The sequence below is a fragment of the Sorex araneus genome, chromosome 1, assembly GCF_027595985.1.
Source record: "Sorex araneus isolate mSorAra2 chromosome 1, mSorAra2.pri, whole genome shotgun sequence".
Lineage (NCBI taxonomy): Eukaryota > Metazoa > Chordata > Mammalia > Eulipotyphla > Soricidae > Sorex > Sorex araneus.
In genome coordinates, this window is record NC_073302.1 from 136,498,072 (window position 1) to 136,518,720 (window position 20,649).

The following is a 20,649-nucleotide window of genomic DNA, read 5'->3' on the forward strand; positions in this document are numbered from 1 at the left end:
GTTAGTACATCCTTTGGAAACCACAGTAGTTGACTTTTTTAAAAGTAAAATATCTTTTTAAAAATTTCAGTGGATGCGCCAGAGAGAACAGAATGAGTAGGGCACTTGCCTTTCACACAACCAGAATTCAATCCCTGTCACCCAGATGGTCTCCCAAGCCCTGCCAGGAGTGATTTCTGAGCAAAGAGCCAGAAAGAAGCTCTAAGCACCACCAAGTGTGACCCACAAACTGGACATTTGAAATGGGCACACATCTTGCCTTAAATATCCCACCAGATATTTTGACATTTGACATTTTGACATTTTGACATTTCATTATAAACTGTACTGAAGTCTTGTATGAGATCAATCTCCCTTTTAATTTAATAGTCTATAAACATCTGATCTTCACCTACAACTGATAAAATGGTTATCAAAGCTTAATTTTATGGACTTTGAAAAAAAATCTCATTACATTCAGTTTCTAAATTTGGCTGATAGTCACTGGTGCAGAAAAGGCAAGTATGAGACAAAAATATACCATGCAAATAATTAAAATGCTTTTCCTGCATACAAATTAAAAAAAACAATGAGAGGAAGGCTCTTGAATAATTCATTATACCCTGCCTGGTTCAACAGAAAATAAGCTCCGAGGATCAGAAAACTATTCCTAACCTACATCTTAGGAAGTCACCTGTTTATGTTTGCAATTGAGGATCGGTGGAGGAGAGGCTAGTTTGGGGGTCACACCTGGGAATGCTCGGGTGCTCCCAATTTGGTGCTGAGATATCGGGGATCACCCTGGGCTCGGGATCATGTGGTGCCAGAAACCAAACTCAGGGCTCCTGCATAGAAAGCACAAGCTCGGGTCCTCAGCCTTGAGAGTAGAGATTGCTGCTTCTTTTGTCACCCTGGGAGATGCTCAGGAGACTAATCCTCCCCCCCTGCACGGCTTGGGTTGGGGGTCGCTCCAGTCAGTACGTGGGAGGGCCTGCAGTGATGGAGAAGGAAGCCGGGCTGCCTCCATACTAAGCGGGAGAGATTTCTGAGGTACATACTGATGATTCTACCAAGATTTAGGGCAGGCTTTTTTGCAGTTAGATAACATTACTAATAAGATTAATATTCTATCTTCCTGTGCTAACTAGGAATTATGTAACTAAAACTGCCCATCATTCTGGGTTTAAATTTTGTAAAACAAAAATAAGTCACTTTAACCAACAATTTGCTGTGACCAACCGAACGATACAAATCCCGATCTGAATCAGATAATTAGAATAGACTGTGGGCACCGTGCATTTATATGGGTAGTTTTTGTGTTTTATATTGAACGTCCTACAAGTAAACAGAAGGCACTTTACTTTTAAGGACTGTCACATTCCATCAAGCAAACATGTTCACAGAAGTATTCACAAAGCAAAGCAAATTTTCTCTAAAACTTCAGAGTATTTACATCATGCCATAAAATCACAAATTCCAAACTCATAATAATGATGAGGCTGAAACCCACACCTTGCATGCACCCCACTCCTGTTCCATCTCAGGCACCGGTGATCCCCTGAGTACCACTGGGCGTGACCTGGGGGTCCCCGGTGTAGGACACTGCTAGGGTGTCCCACACACTGCTGGGTGAGCTAGAGTCCCTACACAATGCATCCTCAGCCCTTGCACTGAACCGCAGGCCTGGTTGGATGGCACACACCAGAAGCGGCCCCTGGACCTTCTCAAACTGCTTCGTACATCGTACGCCATTGATTCTTCCCTCTGATAATAGTTTTGAACAGCTCTGATTTAGTCATAAGGCAATTTCTTAGTTAAGAGCAAAAGAAATTCAAATTTCAAGCTGAGTAACATCCCCAGGACACTCCTTCAGTGTTTGGAACTTCTAGGCTGTACCCGTCACCGCTCGGGGAACCGTGTGCTGCCAGGGTTTGCACAGGTTGGCTGTGTGCAACCTGGCACTTTTTCTCTAGCTCCCACTCTTCATATTTTTTTTAAATTTTTAATTTAATTTAATTTTAATTTTTGCTTTTTGGGTCACACCTGGCAATGCACAAGGGTTACTCCTGGCTCTGCACTCAGGAATTACTCCTGGCGGTGCTCAGGGGACCATATGGGATGCTGGGAATCGAACCCGGGTTGGCCGTGTGCAAGGCAAACGCCCTACCCACTGTGCTATTGCTCCAGCCCCCCACTCTTCATATTTTAAATGTCACAAACAATCCCATCTTCCCTGCTCCTCCATGCATCGTGATTAGGATACTGGCCGAGTAGCCTCACAAGAATACATGTTGTGAAGTGCATGAATTAACGGAACATGTTGTCTTTGCATAAAAAATTGCATAAACATAATGCCAATAAATGCTAGCAAGCCATATGAGACAAAGTATGATTTTAACATTTTACCCCTGGAAAAAAAAAGGTTACAAATATAGGGCTAGCATGCATGCTTTGCACACTCAAGGCCCAGGATTCAGTCCCTGACACTACATGGCCTCCCAGGCACCACTGTGGGGGTCCTGAGCAGCATCCTTCACTGTGTCCTAGCAATGAATCATTCATCCCAATTGGCTGAATCGCTGGGAGTAGGGCCCACGATCCCTGAGCATGACTTGGGAACATATGTGCATACACACACACACACACACACACACACACACACACACACACACATACCCCTTTCATATTTAAACACGCATTACTGAAGGAGAACTGAAGAATAAAGTTGGAGAACTGACTGTATCCAAACTGAACACTTACTATAAAGCTACAATCATTAAGACAGCTTAGTACTGGTGAAAGAAAAAAATAAATCATTGAAACAGAGTGCAGAAATACACCCTCATAAATAAAGTTAGCAGGGACAGAGCAATAGTACAGTGGGTAGGGCATTTGCCTTGCACATGGTCAAACTGGGTTCAATCCCCAACACCCTCTATGGTCCCCCGAGCACTGCCAGACGAGATCCCTGAATGCAGGGCCAGGAGTAAATCCTGAGCACTGCCAGGTGTGTCCATTCATCCTCCCCAAAAATACAGTAAGCTAATTTTGACAAACCAGAATAGCCAAATCAACAACTGGTGCTAAAACAACTTGACATGGAAATGGGGGGCAGGAGGAGGAAGAGTGAGGGCATGAAGAGGGAAACCATCTTACATCTTTATCAAAAGTTAGCAGGGATCAAAGACCTAAATGTCAAATTTTAAAACTCTTGTGTGTTTTGTTTGGGTGGGGGAGAGGGGGTCAAAATAATGTTTGGAGCAACGATTGGCTGCTCTTAGGGCTTACTCTTGGCTCTGAGCTCAGGGATCACTTCTGGTGGGCTTAAGCGTTACACACACACACACACACACTCATTAATCTTTTATTCCAATACTTCTCAAGCAATGTATGGTGAAGAAACAGTTCTGTTTTGAATTCTTAGTGTGTTACAGAGTGGTATTTTATAAAAATATATCAAAAGTGTCTCAACAATGTCTGATTTCTAAAATATTTCTGGATACTAGTTTTCAACATCTGTGCTCCTTACAGGCTATCAGCAGAATCCTTACCAGCCTATTTCCCAAAGCATGAGCACTTTACCTTTCTTGCCAGGACCTTGCCCTCCAACTCCAGCAAAACTTCTCTATCATCCCCAAAACAAAGTTGTCAAATTCTGTTTTCTCCACTTTGAAATCTGGGTCTAAACATCATTATAATACATCTGGAATAGCACCATATTCTCTCAACCAGCCTTATTTCATTTCCAATGGCATATCACTCACAATCCTTAGATTGCTACTCCAAGTTCTTTAATATCTGACTTGTATACCCTAAAGGGCCTTCAACCTACCTACCACTTGCGGTGCTATTTCTTGGATCAAGAGCATGTTCTATCCCAATTCTACAGGTTCAAACCACTCATTTCCTAAAATGCTTCCTCTCAATGGATTAGCATCCTCTAGATTCTTGTAGAAGTTAATCTTCACTCCTTTAAGATAAGCATCACATTCTTGTCACCCATAAAATACTTATGCAGATCTTAGCGCCTATGCAGTGAAAAACCACAAGAGCAGTATTGTGGTACTCGCTTTGTCAGCCCCTCACTAGATCTTAAGAACAGTAGGTATTAGCTATACTTAGTAATTTCATGAAATGGGCTGAAACAGTTTTCAGATCATCAGCCACAATATCATCTAGGGAATTTTTTTGGGGGGTCACACCCAGCGATGCTCAGGGGTTACTCCTGGCTTTTGCACTCAGGAATTACTCCTGGCGGTGCTTGGGGGACCATATGGGATGCCGGGGATCGAACTCCGGTCGGCCACATGCAAGGCAAATGCCCTACCCGCTGTGCTATCGCTCCGGCCCCATCTAGGGAATTTTTAGATAAGGAAATTCTTGGACGCCCACCAGAGAATCAATGAATCAGAAACTGTGTGGGGATAGGGTCTGGCCCAGTGATATTTTGTTTGCAACTTTAAACATCGTGATTTATAAAGTTGTTCATAATATAGTTTCAAGCATTCAATGTTCTAACACCAATTCCACAACCAGTGTGACTTTCCCTCCAACACTGTCCCCAGTTTCCCAGCTCCCTTAGCTAACAAATGTACTTCATATTGCTTGATACCAAAAATAAGTGGCAAATGGAATTATAAGGAAAAAAGTTCAGTAAAAGAAATTTATGAAAACTGTTATGCTGTGAAATTACAATACACTGTGAAATGGTGTCATGAAAGTCATCGTCTAAGGATTTACTGAGCTTTTTGATGCTAGCTGAGCCTTCTGTGTTATTACTTTCTCTCACTGGGCTTAGTGGGCTTCTGTGCAACTTTCCCAGGCCCAGTAATCTTTTTACAAACCATCCAGTGATTCCAGTGTGACTCAAAGTGTGAGAAACAGTGAGGCAAGTTGGGGAAGCAGCATGGAGTCAGGGATCAGAAACAGTCACAGTCTAACTCCCGCTCAGAATAGATGTCAAAGAGGGGTGCGCCACGCCGTACAGCTGTTCCTTTTATATGCATTTTTTTTTTGTTTTGTTTGGGTCACATCCAGCGATGCACAGGGGTTACTCCTGGCTCATGCACTCAGGAATTACTCCTGGCGGTGCTCGGGGGACGTTATGGAATGCTGGGACTCGAACTCAGGTCGGCCGCGTGCAAGGCAAACGCCCTACCTGCTGTGCTATCGCCCCAGCCCCTTATATGCATTATTAGCTAAAGTTCTTCCACAAGGCAAAGCATCTTTTAAAATTATCCCTTAATTCATTCTCTACACAGATATCTCCATTACAAGGTTGTCTACACAAGAAATACAAGTAAGTCTGAACAAAGTGAATCTTTTTAAAGAAAACAAACAAAAAAATCCTTAGTAATGTCCACAATTAAACCACAGAGAAGTCATTCTCTCAAAATATGAAACAGGTTTTACCAGGAACATAAGTCCCCCAGCCAGTCCCTCCAGTTGGAATGTGCTTACACTAGTGACTGCACTCTCTCAAACTTCAGCGTTAGTTACCTGCATGGTAGTCATACCCAAAAACCTTGAATCATTCCTCACACTCAACGAAACATACCTCAATCAGACATCTAAACAATACAAGGTTGCCATAATCCAAACAGAAATATAACTTTATATTGAGTATCTAATTCACACGACCAGAGGTCGTCACACGGAATTGTCAAGGAACACGAGTTTATGTATATAAGTGTGTACAATATTTTTTAAAAGCAAAAACAAAAACCAAGCAAACAAAAACCCACCCCTAAACCCAATAGTGATTCTCTTAAAGCAGAGACTAATTTATAGACCTCACTCACACAAACAGAGCAGCCGGCTGTGTGTGGCCTTAAGCTCACCCTCCACAACAGGGTAAATATCAGCGCTTTAATCCTGAGACAGCTGATACCACACAGGCTCATGTCCCCACAGCTCTGGCGATCCACGAAAAGTGTGATCCTGAACTCAACAGCAGGACTAGCTACTGGGAACTTGTTCAAATACAAATTCTCAGGCACCACCCCAAGACTTCTGAGTCAAATCTAGGGGATGAGGCCCAGAAGTGTGTTTTAACTAGTTACTCAGGTTATTCTAACAAACCATTAAGATTTGGCAGTCAGTGACCTAGAGAGAATCTTGGTCTGGGAAGGGAGCTACATGACTTCATGACATGGGTTCAATGACCACTACAAACGGAGCCAGTAAAAGGACTCTAATATCAGAGATATCAGAGCATAAGACTGTGCTGATGTGCACGACAGGAAGAGGGAGGAAGAAAAGGAAAACAAGGTTTTAAAAAATGGGGGGTAAGGGGGAAAATCACGACCAAAAACCAAAATTGTAGCAGCATACACTTACTCTAAGATGTAATTGTGACTCATTTATACAGTCAACAAAAATGACTCATGTTGAGTGCTTATGTTCCATTCTCTCCAAAGTCATGTAGTATAATTTTATGTTTTAAAACTCATAGGGAGCAAGCAGTAGAGATACTTTTAAAAGATTACATTATAGTCTTAATTAAATATAGACAAAGTCTAGACTGAAATGTTTTTGCATTTCTGACATCCTGACTTAATATTTAAGAGAGAAGGAATAGGAAATTCTCTAACCAAACTACAATAAAACAGCAATGCAAAGCCACAGCTATGTACCAACATTATACAGTTCTGAAACTGCCAGCTCAGTTTGGAAACTCTGATGGAAATCACATTTTTCTCAGAAGATACAAAGTCGCAAATTTTCATTTCTGTTCTTGATTATCCTTTTTCCTCCTTGCTTCAGAATTCTCAAAACCTTACCAAGAGTTCATTTCACTGAAAACCAATTAGTAATTATTTTTAATGTTTATCACTCTGCAATTTATGTTATCTAGATGTTAATACTGCTTTTTTTTGGGGGGGGTCACACCCAGTGATGCACAGGAGTTACTCCTGGCTCTGCACTCAGGAATTACTCCTGGCGGTGCTCAGGGGACCATATAGGATGCTGGAAATCAAACCCGGGTCGGCCTCGTGCAAGGCAAATGCCCTACCTGCTGTGCTATCACTCCAGCCCCAACACTGCTTTTTTAAGGGACTATTTTCCTGACTCTTACATAAGACTTCACATGGTTGGTGTGCAAACTTTAAAGGGTGACACAAAAAACATCCCTGCACTTCAGTCAAAGTGTGATTAGGGTAGTAGTATGTTGACCAATTTAGGAAAAATTTATATGACAGATATGGAGAATATAGTACATTTTATAACATAAGAATTAATTTCATAACCCACCTTTAATTCAAATGGCTTATATAAGATTAAAAAAACCTTCAATAGAGATGCTGTTACAAGAAAATTATGAACTAAGATTGATGTGCCTGAACCAACGAAACAAGGCCTACTGAAGAATCTGTGTCCTTTAAGATTCATTTACAATGACATTTTCTGGAGCTTAAATAAATCCTTATTCACCATTGTGGCTTTCTTAAATTTCATAACTGAATGGGCACTCCTTTCTACAGTCTACAGGGTGATGCCGGAGAGTTACCGGACACCCAGGAGGGGCGACTGATGGAAAGCATTACTGAGACTCAAATGATCAACACCTCTTAAAAGCTCAACAGATTCCAAGCAGTACAAATATTAAGAGAGAATTATATCACATGGTCTTTTGGTGTCTGACGAGAGCATTTGTTATACTCCTATATTCCTATCTGTGATTATTTGCTCCTATACCACTGTCATGAAATGTTTTTTTTTTATACTCTTCATGAGGTAGTTTATTATTTGAACAGTAATGCCCTAAAGAGTAACCATTAAAAAACAATAGCCACAAAAGAACATGAAAAAATGTTCCTCATCAATAATCATCAGGGAGAAGTAGATCAAAACAACAACAAATCTCACACCACAGAGACTGGCCCACATCCAAAAGAACAAAAGCAATTGGTGTTGATGCAGATGTGGGGAGAAAGGGACTCCCCTTCACTGCTGGTGGGAATGCCGACTGGTTCAGCCCCCCTGGAAAAAAGTATGGACACTTCTCCAAAATTAGAAATTGAGCTCACATTTGACCCAGCAATACCACCTCTAGGAATATATCCCGGAAAAGCAAAAATATAGTAGAAATGCACTTGCATGTTCATTGCAGCACTGTTCACAATAGCCAGGATCTGGAAAAAACCCAAGTGTCCAAGAACCCACTGTCATGAAATTTTACATAAATTTTGCCAATATAATTCTCTCTTAATATTCAGAAAAAAACTGTTTTGAAAAGTGACAGCAAAATAAAAACATTTCCAAGTAAACAAAAGCTGAGAATTTGTTGCTAGGGGACTGCTCAAAAAAAATCACTGAAGTGGGGGCTGGAGTGATAGCACAGCGGGTAGGGCATTTGCCTTGCACAAGGCCGACCCGGGTTCAAATCCCAGCATCCCATATGGTCCCCTGAGCACCGCCAGGGGTGATTCCTGAGTGCATGAGCCAGGAGTGACCCCTGTGCATTGCTCGGTATGACCCAAAAAGCAAAAAAAAAAAAAAAAAAAAAAATCACTGAAGAAATTTCTTGAGACTGAAATAACATCTGGGGCTCTCCCAAGGCCCAGAGTCTCACTGTGCTCTCTGGACTTTAGTTCTATAAAAAATAAAACGAATGTTTTACTGTATCTTGAAATCATTTGCTGAAGGTATATGTCCTAGTCATTAAAGAAATCTTCAATGAATCTGTTAGCTTCTTTAAATATAATTATTTGTAACAAAACTTATACTACTATATTGTTTGATTTATAATGTGCAGGATGTAATATATGCCAACTGTATCAACCCTAAGCATATGTACAGGCTGGGGCACAGAGCCACCAAAGGGACAATTTTGCTACAATACAGTCAGTTTTAATGAAGTAAACTGTGATAAAATAAAAAAAAAAGATGTGTATTGCTATTCCTTAAGACATTTTTAAACTAATAAAAATTAAGTCATGCAAAAAAAACAGGACAACAAAAATTTTTTAAGTGGAGCCAAGTAGAAAACAAAACAAATGAGAGGTCTAGGCCAAATGGATAATTATGAATTAAGTACTCACAAAGCACAGACTTTTTGGAGTGAATTAAAAATAAATAAGATCCATTATGTAATTTATTTACAGAAACTAAATATATTATTTAGTTCAAAGATTCAAATAATTTTTTACTTAGAGAATATATACTGTGCCAACATAAAGAGAAACAGAAGAAACAGAGTAGCTATATATTCACATCAGGCAAAATACAGACTTAATGCAAAGACTATTTCCAGAAACAAAGATATTTTTATCAAGGAAAAGGATACAGAGCAGGAAACAATACTTTTTAAAAAATGTTATACGGTAGTTAATAAGCAGAATCACAAAGTAAATGAATGTTTTATCTAGAGGAAGTATCTGCTGAATGATGTATCTGATGTATAAATCTGACTACAATAAAATAGAATGTGGATCATATATAACACATAAAGCTGACAATTCTGAAACTGGAGAACTCTTTCAGCACTAACGTGTCTTTACTGAATGTTGCTGGGCTTCCATTTCATTTGTTCATGTATAAACTAAAGCAGTTGGACCTTTTGTAGCACACAACAGAGTATTTCATTTATGTCTAATAGTGCTCCTAATATAGTAAGTGGCCCAACAATATTGTAAGAAGGCAATCTGAGGACCTAGACCTATCAAGATAAGAATAAACTTACCTTACAAAAAGTATGTAGTTAAAAAAAAAAAAACAGGGGTGATGAGATAGTATAGGGGCTAAGGTGCTTGCCTTGCCACAGCTGGTCCCAGTTCAGTCCTAGCACCACATACACACAGGGTTCCAAGAGCACTGTGATCCTTGAGCACAGAGCCAAAGACTCACCTTTCCCTCTCCCCAAAACATAACAAAAATTGAGAGCAAGTGTGCATGGTTGGGCTAGAGGTGCCAGCAAATATGACCTCTGGGGCAGACATTTTCATAAACAGGGCTTTATTAGCACATAGCTATACCCATCAACTCAAAGATTGTCTGGGCCTCTTTTGGGGGGAGGGTGTGTTTTTCCTTCTATATCCAACATCAGAGTTGGATAGCTGGAAAATACCCATAATGTCTAAAAACAATATTGTATGATTCCTTATGAAAAAGTTTTCTGACACTGGGTTACACTGTAATCAAAAGTGTTGCTCTACACTGGTGATGAAAAATGTGGCATTAAAATGTTCTTAAGGAGCTGGAGCGATAGTACAGAGGGTAGAGCGTTTGCCTTGCATGTGTCCGACCCGGGTTCAATCCCCGGCATCTCATATGGTTCCCCCAGCACCACCAGGAGTAATTTCTGAGTGCAGAGCCAGGAGTAACCCCTGTGCATCGCTAGGTGTGACCCAAAAAGCAAAAAAAAAAAAAAAAAAGTTATTAAATAGAAGACAGGCTACAGTACACGGAATAGAATAGAGAACAGGGGTTGGAGCAATAGCACAGCAAGCAGGGTGTCTGCCTTACCCACAGCCAACCTGGGTTCGATTTCTAGCATCCCATATGGTCTCCTGAGCACTGCCAGGAGTAACCCCTGTACAACGCCGGGTATGACCCAACAAACAACAACAACAACAACAACAAAATAAAAAAGAATAGAGAACAGACCTCGACCACATGATTTGTTTCACTTCCAGAGCTTGTACTAGTTTCCTTCTCTAAGCTAGTTAATGGTTCATCTTCCTGTCACTTAAATCCAGACACCTTCCCAAGAATATTTGAGTAAACACAAGTATTGAAGATTTAACATTGAGGCCTGAGAGATAATGCAGCAGGGTAGGGTGTTTGCCTTGCATGCAGCTAACCCAGGTTCACTCCTGGGTACCCCACATGGTTCCCTGAGCCTGCCACAAGTGATCCCTGAGCAGAGCCAGGACTAAAACCCAAGCATCACCAGATGTGGCACAAAAACAAAAACAAAAAATGCTTCAACACTCACCTGCCTTCCCTAACTTTACGTGCATCCCCTCGACATTCAAAATCTTCAATGTAACCTTCACTGCAGTTGATTTTTGACCAATCTGGGTCGCAAACTTCCAAAAAGTGAGGCCTTAGTCTGCCTATTGAATATTTGGCAATGTCAGTCAGAGACTGACTACAAGCCGCACCAAATAAAAACGTTCCAATGGCTTTGTAAATAGTGGCCACATAGTTATTCCTGACAAAAGAGTTTGAGTGCAGGAGATTAAAGTAGACACAGAGGGATTCTCCAATAATCATCTGAAAAAAAGAAAAAGAAAAAAATATGTTAAAGTAGTAACCTGGCATTTCATTATATTTTTTAAGTATAACTGACATGTAATATTACATTAGTCTCAATCATCCAAGAAATTATCCTATCTATACACAGTGCAAATTTACTATTGCTCTTAACACATCCAGTTAACATTGTTATCATCGTTATGTTTTTCCTTATAGTGAGAACTTTTAATATCTATGCTTAGTAATTTGCAAATATGCTATATTAACCATAGTCAGAATGTGATATTCATTCAGTTTTTTTTTTTTTGGTTTTTGGGTCACACCCGGCGATGCACAGGGGTTACTCCTGGCTCTTCACTCAGGAATTACCCCTGGTGGTGCTCAGGGGACCATATGGGATGCTGGGATTAGAACCCGGGTTGGCCGAGTGCAAGGAAAATGCCCTACCCGCTGTGCTATTGCTCCAGCCCCAATTCATTCATTTTAAAACCAGAAATTTGGGATTAGAGAGACAGTATAACTGGAAAGATATTTGCCTTGCATTTGGTTGACCCATGTTCGATCCCTGGCACCCCATATGGTCCCATAAGCACTGCCGGGAGTGATCCCTAAGCATAGAGCCAGACGTAATCCCTGAAACACAATTGGGTGTGGCCCAAAAATTAAAATTAAAAAGCTGATAAAAAAGAAAAAAAAAGTCTGAAAGTTTGTAGTTTTTGACAACCCCTTCACCCATTTTGCCCATCTAAAATGCAATCAGACAATTTAAAGTAAAAAACAAAGGAAGATGACAGATTACAATAAAACCTGTTTTAAAAACATCTGCCTTTCTTTTACCAATGAACTGATGAGGGATAAAAATACTTAGGTTATCATTCTAAGTCACCAAAAAGACAACTGGATGTACTGCTTACAAAGCACTGGCAATAAAAAGCAGTATACTCCTACATTAAAAAAATTTTTAAAAGCAATGGTAATCTCGGTGGGAGAAAAAAAACTTATGTTTTTAAGTATTACTAAGCTTTAATAAGTTAAGCAGTGGTAATTGTGGAGGATAAAAGCCAATGGTTTGTTTAAAAATTAGTTTCCCAATTAGAATATCCCTTACATAAAATTTTTCTGACAGTCTTAATTCTTATCAAGCATTTCTCTCAATTAAAAATACAAAAAAAATTACATACTATATATAAAGGAGTGAAAAGGCTTCAGGTAGTAAATGTCTAATATAAAAGACATTCAGGAAAAAGGGGCCAAGGACAGACTGATGGATGGTGACAGGTCCTATCAAGCGCCTCTGCAGGAGGCTGTCACAGGTTCATTAACAGCCCATACATAAATTTTATTCTATCCATTCCAAGAAAAGATTTCAACTCTCCTAGTTTCATTTTTTAAGCAACTTTTGCAGAATTAAACCTTCCCTTAATTCTACTAGTTGAATACATAAGCACACACCAATACAGTAAACTGAATTGCCTAACAAAATTTCCAGATACTTTTTAAGTTCATAGACCAACATCCTGCTACACTGAAAGAATACTGAATAGCAACATTATTTTAAAAATTAGATAAGCTGAGATCTGATTGCTAACTTATGTTGAGGGGAAGAGAATGTAAGTAACAGAGCTTTAATTGAGATGCACCTCGTTTGGGGCTGGAGAGAAAGCTCAACCTGCTGGTGCTCACGCTTTGCATGCTGGAGCCTGTGCTCAATCCCTGGCATGACTAGAGTCCCCTTTAGCAGAGAGCTAGGAGTGATCCCCAAGCACCTCAGGTGTGGTCCAAATATCCAACCCTCCCTCCAAAAGAAGACAAATACTCATTTTCAGAATTCATCTTCTTAGATAAAAATCATCTTACCAACCATTCATACATTTCAATTTAATTAGAATTGTCTCCACAGTGAGCCTGATCCCAAGATGAAACAAATGGGTCCCTCTTTTTTTTTTTCTTTTTGGGTCACACCCAGCAATGCACAGGGGTCACTCCTGGCTCATGCACTCAGGAATCACCCCTGGCGGTGCTCAGGGGACCATATGGGATGCTGGGATTTGAACTCGGGTCGGCCGCGTGCAAGGCAAATGCCCTACCCACTGTGCTATCGCTCCAGCCCCCCAAATGGGTCACTCTTAAAAGGAAATTCAAAAAACTGATTAAAAAAAATATCTTTCCTCATCCAGCTCAGTGGTTGCTAGAATTCCATAATTAAAGTCTTAAAACTCTGACAATGAGGCCCAGAGAAAATGTACAAAGGGCTAGAGTTCATGTTTTGCATGCACAAGGCCCAGGTTTGCTCCCCAGCAATTCACCATTCCCTCAGGACTGCTGGGAATGACATATCCACCCCTCCCCAAGCCCCACACCAGAGTAGCGCCTAAGCACCAGGCCAAAACAAAACTCTAGGGGCCTGAGAGATAGTACAGCAGGTAAGGTGCTTGCACTACACATGGCTGACTCCAGGTGTGATTCACCAGCACCCAATACGGTCCCACAAGCCCTTCCAGGAGTGATCGCTGGGCACAGAGCCAGGAGTAAGCCCTGAGCACCACTGTGTGTGGCCCAAAAATGATCATATAAATACACACACACACACACACAAAACCAAACCAAAATGACAACTATATCATGAATTCTAGAAAACAGAAATAAAATTCTGTTGTTTTTAAATTAAATCCAGGGAGTCCTCCACCTTTAATACCCAGAGTGCTGTTTTAGCCAGATGGACAGAGTGTTGTGAGCTTGTTCAGTGGGAGAACCAGTGAATCATCCTGTGAAACCACACTTCTGTGGGCAGAAAGATGTGCGCAATTAAAGAGAGCTCTCTGAAACACTTTAAAAAGAACCTAATCATGTCTAAGATTCTCAAATGGTAAAGTTAAATAATGGATGTGTTGGTTACTTTGGTGACAATAGTTGAAGATATCACTGTGCCACTTAATAAAAGATTCTTAATCCCAGTGTAATTACTTGGCCACATGTTGATTTCTTACCTCACTCACAGTACCCTAAGTAACAAAGGAGCATTGTTGCTCCCTGTAGTCTGTAAAAGGATCTTCAGATTTCTTCATGAATAAGATAAATAGACTGTTGACTAAAGGGCCAGAGAGATAGCTTAATGGGCAGAGCACCTGCTTTGCATGTATGAGGGGAAGCTCAGTTTAATCCTTAGCATCACATGGTCTCCCACATACTGCTGGGTATGGAAAAAAAAAAGAATAAATAAGCAAACAGCTGAAGAATACCCAAATAGCCAAATTTGCCTCTGTATATCCAATAACTCCAATTCTGAAACAAATATCTAGGGTTAGGGGTCAAGTCCAGCTCAGCTGAGTGCTCCCAGCTCAAGGTTTCTTAGAAAATTGCCCTCAAGCTATTGACTAGGGCTGTGGTTCCATCTAACAGCTTATTAAGTGATGGTGAGGCTCTCGGTAGTAACTGATAGGCTTCAATTACTTGGCAGTTGGGCTTTTTGTTGTTGTTGGATTTGGGGGCCACACCCAGCAGCTCTCAGGAAACCATATAGGGTGCAGGGGATAGCATCTGGGATGGCTACGTGCCAGGCAAGCACCTACAGACTGAACTATCATCTATGACGCAGAAGTTGGTTTTCCCCGGGGGCAGTGATAGAAAAGACAGAGAATCTGGAATAGAAGTCAACTTTCTCCTACACGGATCTCAAAAGTAATCCACACTATTAATCAAAGTGGTTCAGGGCTGGAGAGATAGCACGGAGGTTCTAAGGCACTTGCCTTTCATGTGGCTGACCCCAGTTCTATCCCTGGAACTGCATGGTGTCAAGAAAGGAAAGAAAGAAAGAAAGAAAGAAAGAAAGAAAGAAAGAAAGAAAGAAAGAAAGAAAGAAAGAAAGAAAGAAAGAAAGAAAGAAAGAAAGAAAGAAAGAAAGAAAGAAAGAAGAAGAGAGAGAGAGAGAGAGAGAAAGAAAGAAAGAAAGAAAGAAAGAAAGAAAGAAAGAAAGAAAGAAAGAAAGAAAGGAAGGAAGGAAGGAAGGAAGGAAGGAAGGAAGGAAGGAAGGAAGGAAGGAAGGAAGGAAGGAAGGAAGGAAGGAAGGAAGGAAGGAAGGAAGGAAGGAAGGAAGGAAGGAAGGAAGGAAGGAAGGAAGGAAGGAAGGAAGGAAGGAAGGAAGGAGAGAGAGAAAGAGAAAGAGAGAGAGAAAGAAAGAAAGAAAGAAAGAAAGAAAGAAAGAAAGAAAGAAAGAAAGAAAGAAAGAAAGAAAGAGAGAGAAGGAGGGAGGGAGGGAGAAAGAAGGAGAAAGGAGAAAGATAAAGATGTAAAAAGGGAAAAATGAGGAAAAGAAAAGGAAAAGAAGATGAAGAAGAGGGAAAGAGAGATGGCACAGGTTTGCCTATGAGACAGTGTCATTATGTAGGGGTGTCATTATGTTGTCAGTGACTTGTAAAATGAAGAACAAGGGAGGTAGACTCAAGAAAATAGTGCTCCCACCTCTGCTCAAGCCACCTCAACCACCAGTGCTCAAGAAAATGCCTGGTGTGGGTCAAGACTGGTAAAATCTGCTATGGCACAGACATTCACATTCTGCCAGCCTCATGAGGCAGCCATCAAGCTGTGCCTGGAGTCTGATTATTCTGCTGGACGTGGGAGATGATCCCTGTCACCTGATTCCTCAGGGAGCCATGGACTCAAGGTGAGGAACTGCTTTTTGCAGGAGAGGAAAGTCAGTCCCGACTTCGACACAGGCTTTTGGGTCTATCACCTTCCCTCACTGAAAAGAATTTCAGAAGGAGGCGAAAGCAGGTAGGTTTTATTGAAACTTATTTCGAAAGATGTGAGGGGAGAGAGAGAATACAAGAGAGAGATTATACATGTTCGAGAGAGAATACAGGCTTCTCTAGAGTGGAAATAAGCAAGCAACGAGAAATGGAGACAAGCAAGTGAGACACATGTTCAAGGGAGAACACAGGCTTGGAGAGCAAGCCAAAATTGAATAGAAAGTTGGTATCTGAAAGCAAAGTGGATGGTGGTCAATAAATTTTAGCTGGAGGTGCCCTCTTGGGTAAATGGTAAACACTCTTAGCTGAAATACTTTAAAAGCCCCACAGGAATGTACTCCTCATATAAATTATTTAATTAGATTCTCTCCCCTGAAAACAGGAGTAATAGAAAAGAGAAAGTACTTCTAGGGACATTATACTTTTATAATTTCCACATATACTTCCACACTGGATCACCAGAATGCCTTCAGTGGCCTTGTAATAAAGTATACACTGTCCCAGAGGCAGTTAAATTGTTCCAGCAAATGTCTAGACTACTCAGATTCTCTGTTGCATTATGGAACTGATCTTTGATACTATAAAATATATGCTAATCAGCCATAACTGGAGCAGATGACACCTGCACATCTTAGCAGCTATTTTTACATAACCTCCTAGACATTTTTCAAAAATAAGATTTCGCCTCTGTGAGTCTTCCTATGCACATCATCTAGATCCAGCCAACCTAACTCTGGTTTTGGCCACGGCTGCTAGTAGGTCAGCTGATGGGAGCATTTAGAAAGCACTGCACACAGACTGAAGGGCGACCTGGGAAGTAGTGTAAGGCAAAAACCTAACTCTTAATACTCAGGAAATATGGGACACGAAAGCTGACAGATTCCAGGTCAACTGATACCATCTTTAGTATGTACTCCATCTTTATTGTGAAAAACAGAGACATTCTAAGTCAGTTCTTGTCAATTAAATGTAGGACCATTTCTATGTTTTACTTGCACAGGACAGTCAAATCTTTTTGTCTGACACCTTATCTTACCCATTGACTCATTTATTCCAATTCACAGTTTTTGGTGTAGTCCACATTTTAGCTAACTTGTGGTCTCATCTTTGAGCTGGAATGATTTGTCATGTGCTATTTATTGAGAATCTAAAGATGGAATAATTATCAAAGAACTGATGAAATGGTGGTGGAATAAAACAATATACTATTAAAAATCAAACCAAACAATTATCTGTCATCAGTGTGATTCATTTGCATCATACTCCATAGAGTATTTCCTCACTATCTTCTTTATATCTATCTCCTCTAACCAAAGTGACTTTTCTATACCCCTTCCACATCATAATAGTTATGTGTCTTCTGATCAAGATCATCCTTCTCAAAAAAATAGCCTAAAAGCACCATAAAGTTTTAATTCTTCTTAAACATCTTTAACTCCACTCTCTTTATTCTACTGAATCTCTCTTGAAGTCAGATGGTGTCATCAAATCAAACACATTTTTAACCATCCTCATCATCTTAACTTCTCAGTACTATTTTACATTACTAATCATTTTCTCCTTATTGAAATTCTCCCTTGCCTTCTGAGAAAACTTTTTTGTTCTTTACAGGTTCCGTCAACTACTGTTATATTTGTGGATAGTGTGTAAGTCACAATAGAGGCATAATATAAAATCCGAATCATAGTGATTCAATAAATGATTTAATTTCTGGTAAAAAAAAAATACACAGATACAGGTAAAGCTAAGTGCTACCTGAAAGTGGTGTTAATGAATAAAATTATTTTAGGAAGGGCCAGAAAGAAAGTACAATGGGCACTTGCCTTGCATGAGGCAGACCCAGGTTCAAACCCCATCATCCTATATAGTACCCCCAAGCTTGCCAGGAGTAATTCCTGAGGGCAGAACTAGGAGCAACCCATGCGCATCACTGGGTGGGGCCCCAAAACCAAATAATTCAGTAAAATTTATTTTAGGAGCTGGAGAGAGATGGCAGGGGTTTATGGCACTTGCCTTGCATGTGTTCAACCCTGGTTTGATCCCTGACACCACAACCTTGAGCCCTGATAAGAGTGATTCCTGAGCACAGAGCCAGAAATAAGCCCTGAGCAAGGTGGGGTGTAGCCCAAGAACCAAAATTTATATATACATATGCATATATATATTAAATTAGTGCATAAATTAGTGCAACAAGTTTTGGCTGAGAGCTTTGCTAGGGCCTTGCCTGCTGAGGCAGGTGCAGTACTCCGCCCGGCAGCTCGTGGTTGCCTGGTTACCGCCTTCCAACTAGCTTCTCCTCTACAGCAGCTAACACACAAAGAAAAGTAGACTTTAAAGTCAAGTACATTTGTAGCGAAGTTTGTTTCAGTACTTGACTCCTATTGGAAATTAGCTGCTATCTGCAACTAAGAGTCCCACTAAAAAAATTTATGTTTACATACTAATCTGTCAGAACCAGACTGACTTCAAATAACAGGCCTACAATGACTACCTCTTTAATGGAAGAATCACAGACTTGGCTGGCTTCCTTATGGTAGTAGAACCTCAGCACAAGGATTCTCTAGGTTTCTTAAGACTTCTTGGTACTATAGAAGTCCCTGACATTACAGCACAATTTCTTTCTCCACTTCAACCCTAGTCCCTTTAACCTCTGGTGCTCCGTGGCAGGCAGCAAAGATAGCAAACTACAGGAACTATTTCAGCTTTCAAGAGGCTCAGTTTTGTGAAATAAACATTCACATAATAATATTTCCTTTTATTAGTTATATGCTCCACAAGTTATGGATGAACTTTTAGTGCCAAGAAGGAGCTGTGTTCCTTCTTGAATAAAATATTACATTACACCATGTAAAAAAAATTGCATTTTGAAAGTAAACTCCATAGATACATATAATTATTATTTTGTTCTAGTTCCTGGAAAGGACCACATTTGTACTTTTAACTAGCAGAAATCTTTTTTGTTTGTTTGTTTGTTTGTTTGTTTTTGCTTTTTGGGTCATACCCGGCAATGCACAGGGGTTACTCCTGGCTCTGCACTCAGGAATCACTCCTGGCAGTATTCAGAGGACCATATGGGATGCTGGGAATCGAACCCAGGTCGGCCACGTGCAAGGCAAACGCCCTACCCGCTGTGCTATTGCTCCAGCCCCTCTTTTTGTTGTTTTGTTTTGGGACCATATCAGCAGAGATCAGGGGTTACTCCCAGAGCACTGTTTGGGGGTCACTCTTGTTGGTCTTTGGGGACTATACAGTGCCAAGTATGGAACAACCCAGGCAACCTGCATGCAAATTATGTGCTCCAGTCCTTTAAGCTGTTTACCTGGACCTATACAAAATGTGGTTTGAGTTACAAGCCATAGAGCATAAAACTATTTCATTTAAATTGTGGATCTCTAGGTAGAAAGCTGAAAAGATCATCTAGAGCAATCGTGGTTTCTCACTAAAGCACATTTAAGACTTCCATCTGAAACCCTAGGTAACAATAGTTACTCTTTCAGTAAAGCTGTTTTGTTCTCACAGTTTATATATGAACTTGGAGCTTTCTCTCGTTTCTGAGTGTGTTCATACAAGTCCACAGATGTACAAAAGTTGAAACGGGCTAAGTGATGTCAAATTTTCTTTTCTAGAACCCAGGAACTGCTGGTACATATACCAGTATAATAAAATATAAATAATATCTCGGGCATATATTATGCTAAAAATATGCTGTTATCATATTCATTTTAGCATGATTGTATGGTTACTGAAAAGCAAAACACAGCTCCAAAATTTACAATGACTTTTCAGAAAATATTAACATAAAATATGAACATTTTCAACTCTTTTGACCTCTTAAAAACAGCTGAAGTGATCTTCAAGTAATACCATCAACTACAGGTTTTAAAGGAAAAAACATTGTTTTGGAGGAGTATACATTCAATCATTAACAGATTAACACAAAATTAAGCCAACTGTCCAAAAGTGAAAAACTCGGAAAAGTGGATTTAACTTACAACGATAATACTGAATGGAATGACTATTCCACCTAATAACGCATAAGGTATGGTGTCTTCTTTGTAAGGGTACTTGATGGAATCATCATTACAGAATAATCCTCGTTGGAAGGGGGTATGCCTTGAAGTAAGAATTGCAAAAGGCAATCCAGCTAGTAAAGGGAATAAATGAAAATATCATTAAAAAATAACACAATTTATCAATGGCAATAATAATTCCAGAGACTGAGCTTTAAAATGCATTTGCTGTGAAAATAAAAGCACATGTAAAAAGGCAATGCAGCAATGCATGCAACAGAATTCAGAAAGATTACAGCTTAGGGTAAAGATCGTTCTCTATAGGAAACAAAGCTTCCAAATCCTCTACTAATCATCTAAACCAAAAGCATCATTTTGCTTTTGTTTCTACAAAAAAAAAAAACCACTAAGTTTAAAAGGAAAAAAAATTCTTTTCACGATCTTGCCATTTAATCGGGATTTTCAACATTATTTTTAAACCAATGTGACAGCATTTGCTTCCAAAGGCAAAAGAGCATTTTGCCGTCCCCCATTTTGCCAGTCACTACTGTTTTTTTACCCCCATGTCAGATGGGTAATGTGCCAAGTGCATAACAAGATTTAAAAGAAGCATGAGAACACCCAATCATCATGCTTATGAACCGGATAAGGATTCTCACTACTACATTTACACCGGTCATGGTCACTAGCTATCAGAGTGCCTAAAGAAAGCT

The 20,649-nt window shown here is 40.1% G+C and overlaps 1 protein-coding gene and 1 pseudogene across 2 annotated transcripts in view; both read right to left on the bottom strand.

Moving 5' to 3' along the window:
- Window positions 1-20,649, bottom strand: part of PLPP1 (phospholipid phosphatase 1) — a 73,688-nt gene that overhangs the window by 7,646 nt on the left and 45,393 nt on the right. The window contains exons 2-3 of one of the 2 annotated variants that reach the window (XM_004608433.2): window positions 19,919-20,070; window positions 10,919-11,199 (exon numbers count right to left, since the gene is read on the bottom strand). In XM_004608433.2, the coding sequence (XP_004608490.1) occupies window positions 10,919-11,199; window positions 19,919-20,070 (433 nt within the window). The remainder of the gene's footprint in view (window positions 1-10,918; window positions 11,200-19,918; window positions 20,071-20,649) is intronic. The other variant, XM_004608434.2, reaches the window with a different exon arrangement.
- LOC129401049 (small nucleolar RNA U13) lies at window positions 20,501-20,589 on the bottom strand (annotated as a pseudogene).